The 5,620-nt window shown below is 45.6% G+C and overlaps 1 protein-coding gene across 1 annotated transcript; it reads left to right on the forward strand.

The window, feature by feature from the left end:
• The first annotated feature begins 6 nt into the window (after positions 1 to 6).
• Positions 7 to 5,036, forward strand: dusp6 (dual specificity phosphatase 6). The gene is made up of 3 exons (XM_008410626.1): positions 7 to 418; positions 619 to 1,056; positions 3,408 to 5,036. Exons 1-3 carry the CDS (start codon positions 16 to 18, stop codon positions 3,719 to 3,721), a joined length of 1,155 nt encoding a protein of 384 aa, XP_008408848.1. The 5' UTR covers positions 7 to 15; the 3' UTR covers positions 3,722 to 5,036.
• The last annotated feature ends 584 nt before the right edge of the window (positions 5,037 to 5,620 follow it).

Genomic DNA, 5,620 nt, shown 5'->3' on the forward strand with positions numbered 1-5,620 from the left:
CACTCCTGCTTATAAATGCTCGACAAGCTGAAACCCGTCGTCCAGCTCGACTCGGTCATGGCGATCAGTAAGACGGTGGGCTGGCTCCGGGAGCAGCTGGAGACGCGCAGGGACGGCCTGCTGGTGATGGACTGTCGGGCCCAGGAGCTGTACGAGTCGTCGCACGTCGATACGGCGATCAACGTGGCCATCCCGAGCCTGATGCTGCGGCGGCTCAAGAAGGGCAACCTGCCCGTGCGCTCGCTGCTCTCCGACGGGGAGGATCGCGAGAGCTTCGTGCGCCGCTGCAAGACGGACACCATYGTGCTGTACGACGARTACAGCCGGGAGTGGAACGAGAACGTGGACGGGGGGTCGGTGTTGGGGCTCCTGCTGAGGAAGATGAAGGACGAAGGGTACAAGGCTTTCTACCTGGAGGGTGAGTTGAGCTTCATTCATTCACATTTCCACMCTCATCCACACCCAGTTGTGCTGATTTGTTTGTGTAAACACCGGGAAACTCTGTAAGTTTTTCAATGCATGGACATTTTTGTGCATGTTTTTGCATTTTTGCAAGCGTGCCAAACATGCAMATATGAATACTTGAAGCTGGTATTCATTGCGACTCCTTTTCTCCAGGCGGCTTCAGCAAATTCCAGGCAGAGTTTCCAGCCCTGTGCGAAACCAACCTGGACGGCTCCTCTAACAGCAGCAGCAGCTCTCCCACCACGGCCCAGGTGCTGGGCCTCGGCGGCCTGCGCATCAGCTCGGACTCCTCCGACATCGAGTCGGACATCGACCCGAGCAGCGCCACGGACTCGGACGGCAGCCCGCTGTCCAACCCGCAGCCCTCCTTCCCCGTGGAGATCCTGCCGCACCTCTACTTGGGCTGCGCCAAAGACTCCACGAACCTGGACGTGCTGGAGGAGTACGGCATCAAGTACATCCTCAACGTGACGCCCAACCTGCCCAATCTGTTCGAGAACGCGGGGGAGTTTAAGTACAAGCAGATCCCCATCTCCGATCACTGGAGCCAGAACCTCTCGCAGTTCTTCCCGGAGGCCATCAGCTTTATCGGTAGGTTAATACCGGCGGACATCTGGCTTGTCGGGTTGTTTACATACCGGTGGTGGGGCTCGGGTTAACGACTTTAATCGAGTATATATTGCAGGGTATGTAATAAATCCCAATTAATCGACTTGAATGGAAAACTGCATGCTGAAAAAATAATCAACATTTTTCAAATCAAAATACGAACTATTTAGAGATATGTATTGTTTTCAGACTGTCATTTAGGTAAAAAAAAAACACACACAAAAAAACACCTATTGGTGTAAAGTAAAATTATTTCCATTTAGCTTTCAAGTGTTTCAGGAATCCCTTATATTCAAGTAACTTATTTGGGGGGAAAAAAATCAAAAATGTGAACTGGATGCTGACATTGGCATCGGGGATCTCAYGCTCCTGCAACTTGCTTTGCATTGAGGTGCTATTTCAGGCTTGCGTATTTACAAGCCTATATTTGATAGGCAAATTCGTTTTGGTACAATGTGCACTCAACAGTACTTTTTTCCCCAACATGCAGTCATATTGTTTCTTGAAGCCAAAAATTGAATAACATTTTTTAACACATTAAAATCTATGCGATTAGTGCAAGTCCCCTAGTAGCCTACATACTCTTTTTAGGGGAACGCTAAAGAAAAAAGCAGTTTTACTCAGTTTTACCAGAGAGGTTCTCCCAAAGAACATGTTGGCAACAGGTTGCAGAGTAATCTTTTGCCAAATGATGAAATAAACAACTCATACACCATTTACCTAATTTATTAGCAAAAGTATTTGAATAGACAGGAAAAATTATTTGAATCCTGTTTATACAACAAGGAGTTGTTTTTCAATGGCAAAAAGCAAAAAAAGGCATTTATTGATGTCCAAATGTGTGTAAAAAGTGGCAGAGGTTGATCAGATTGGCTAACCACATCTGACTCTCAGCACACTTGTTTGAGCAACTCTTAGGACTGTAGGCTAAAAGAGTCATCATTTTAACAAGGGATGGGTTGGGGTGGTATGACCTCCCAACAGTGAGTAAAATCACACCAGCATTTTATGGTATTATTGCAAAAACTTGTATCAAAAATTGCATCTAAACAGGCCTTTAAACTCAACATAATGTTGACATTTTAAAACCTTGGAAAAGCTTGTTGTCAGTAACCAATCCTAATTTCAAGACAAAGAACAGCCAAACTTAACCAGCCATAAAGATTGGAGGGAAAAAGGCAATTCTCACATTTGATCAACAACAAGGATAAAACAGCAAAAGAAGAGCTATTGATTATTCAAAATAGATATAAACTCATCAGAGGAAGTAGAAATTGACCATAAGGCAGCATAATCCTATCAATGTGGAATGTCTTATCACTCTCTGGAGGTTCTTAGACTCATATTGGGCAATTGAGATTAGATGAGGTGTCCTCAACTGTGACTTTATCAGGCAGGAACACGCAGATTAAATCCACTGTGTTGAAGCGTGAATATGCCTCTGATGGTGCAATGGCTAAAATGCAGTGTGTACAAAATGATTTGACTTCAATGGGAGACGTTCTGGCCTATCTGTTGTCCTGGGGCTTGTGTAATTGCAGTACAAAGAGCAGCGCTGAAACAGGAGAATAGGGGAGAGGGGGAGGGAGAGCAAAGGSAGGGCGGTAATTCGAGCACAACAGGAAGGAAGTGGCATTGAAAGTAATCTAGGACATGGCATCAGCCCTACCCCCCCTCCCTATTCCTCTTCTTCCTCCGCATAACAAAAGGAGCCATTTACAGGGCCTGTTGACATCCTGTTTGCCTTGACAGGGTGCCCTCATGACTCTTACATTTACACGCTCAAATGGCACCATTGTCACACCAACCCTGGGCGAGCGGAAGAATGCTTTAATAGACTGTAATAGTCAATTTCCCAACCGGCTATTCCAGGACAAAACAAGGGAAAATGTTGATTCGGTTTCTCTCCGGCGACTCCCAGTTGTTGACAGGCGCTGCTGACAGATAGTCGGGGATTAAAAACTTTTCCATTCTTGGATGTGGGCCATTTTGTAAACACAGTGCGGGTCTTTATCACACGTTGTGCTGGGTGCGTCTCAAAGTAGATAACAGCTTTTGTACATTATCAGCGTCATTGTCCAGAAAAAGTAGAACACCCAACAGTTTGAACCACTGAAACTGGAAGATGTTAAGAAAATCTAGATTTTAGTCTCCCAACTAATTTTGTATCCAAGCAATTCCTCGCAATTGCAATAGTTGCRTACACTGAGATAGCAATGGCAATGGCAGTCAAAGATATCGTACTGCTGGTTTGGTTTGATTTTGAGTAGAAGTTCTRGGAAAGATTCACAAGACATTGACCAAAATTCCTCTTCTGTTTCCCTTGTAACCAGATGAAGCTCGGGGTCAGAAGTGYGGCGTCCTGGTCCACTGCTTGGCCGGCATCAGCCGCTCGGTGACCGTGACCGTGGCCTACCTGATGCARAAGCTCAACCTGTCCATGAATGACGCCTATGACATYGTCAAGATGAAGAAGTCCAACATCTCCCCCAACTTCAACTTCATGGGCCAGCTCCTGGACTTTGAGCGCACGCTGGGCCTGAAGAGCCCGTGCGACAATCGCATGGCGCCGCCGAGCCAGCAGCTGTACTTCACCACCCCCACCAACCACAACGTCTTCCAGCTGGACCCCCTGCAGTCCACGTGAGGTTCCGAACATCAGTGCCTTTCTTGTCGCTGAGGGTGGGGGGGGRATGTAAGGCTACCACCCTGAATTCTCCTCTACTTGTTGAAAAAGTTGCAAAAAGTTTCTAGTTTTTCCGTCATCTGGAGCGGACCTGGCTTTGGACGATGCAGATGGTTTTTATTGGAGGGGGCTCGACAGCTGCTGAGCGTGCTTACTGGAGTTGCCAGAGCAGCCTGGCCAGTACACACCTGCTGCTGTCTGAATGAGGACGGACAGTTAAGGCAACAGACTCATTTAAAGACTTTCTACAATCATATTTCTGTTGGACTCTTGTGGTATTTCCTGTTTTTCTTGTATCTGARGAAAGTGAATGGTGATCTGGAGAGCTGTACGTTCTGCTTCATAGATTCTAGGCTGGTGTGCCAAAGAGACACGATTGTTCAAACTGGACAGAAAACTTTTCTATGTTTGTTTTGGGGGTCGTCCCCCATGACTTGTGGGCGCATTGCCCCCTTCATCTTCTGTGAAGACTGGCCTGTGTGGGGTTGAAGCACCCGAACTTTCAAAGGCCACCCCATGTACTGGACTGATTTTTACACTTTTCAAACATTTATACTGTACATTGTGTTCATACCTTAAATGTAAGAGAGAGTATGTACCTTTGGAAATGGGTACTGAGGAATTTGTTTCATATTCTAGTTTTGTGTAAGCAAACCAAACGCATATTGATCATTATTCTTACGTTAATTATGCCAAAAATCAATAGACTTTCCAAGAATTGTGCAGAAATGTGTACATTTGTAATATATTTATGTACTTCATATTTGTTTTATGTATCAATTCAGCCAGCCGGCCTTTTTTGTTTTTTGGGGATTTTCTTTTGCACTCTCCCTCTCACAAAACAGTTGATGTCGTTTGCCTTACTTACTCTCACAGGGTTTGCTTCACTTTATCCTCAAGAGAATTTCTTTGTTTTTTCTGCTTTGTCTATCTTAGAATCATCCAAGACCCTGATTAAATTTGCCAGATTTTTCTTTTTAGATAGCTAGAGCTGCGTGAGGGCCCACCCACCGTGCGTGGTCCGGGTGGTTCAATCTGATGGGTGTTCAAAGCTTCTTCAGGRAAAACTCTTTGAAATGCAGTTATGAATTTGTCAGGATGAGAGAAGTGAAACTCTCTTAGCTTATAATAAGAAAGGAAAAAAAAAAAAAACCTGTTCCAGGAGGATGTTGCCATGTTGGTGACCTCCGCCTCCCTCCCCTTGCCCTCCACCATGCTCCTCTGTTCTGAATGTAAAGGAAAGATAAGTTATTAATAAATTGCTATTTTGTCTACAGTTTTTGTCTCTTCTGCTTTTTTCTTCTTCTTCCACTAACATGCTTGTTGGTGTTTCGTCTGCTCGCACACTCACACGTTTATGTAAGTGTTTCCTCACRGCTGAGTGTTAACCAGCAGGCCCAGTCACGACAACACAAACAGTTGCAGTGAATCACAAGGCCCTCCATCAAGCTCCAGCTTTCCATTAACTGCGACACTTGAGACACTTTTTTTTGTTTTGCTTCTTCCCCAGCTCCGGAAGAAGCATGTCCTGTCACATGACATGTCGATGTGAACACCCTGTTCTTTTGTGGCAAAAAAAAAAMAAAACAGACTAACACACACAACAACAAACAAACAAGAAAAAAAACCCCACAGAGCTGCTGAACAGGTGCAAAGTGATTTGAGTCGATCTGGTTTTTCCAGGTGCCGGTTCGCTGCGAGTTCACGTCCTCCCGAAGGGCAGGGCCAAACGCGTTCAGCCGTGGGAGGGAGCACAAAGCACCTAGATGTTGTGTTATTCGATAGCGAGAGCCGCGGCGTGTACCTGCAATGACCTGGAGCGTCTGGATAAGATGATATTCACGGTGGAGGCGAGGAGAT

Source organism: Poecilia reticulata, linkage group LG6 (genome assembly GCF_000633615.1).
Source record: "Poecilia reticulata strain Guanapo linkage group LG6, Guppy_female_1.0+MT, whole genome shotgun sequence".
Lineage (NCBI taxonomy): Eukaryota > Metazoa > Chordata > Actinopteri > Cyprinodontiformes > Poeciliidae > Poecilia > Poecilia reticulata.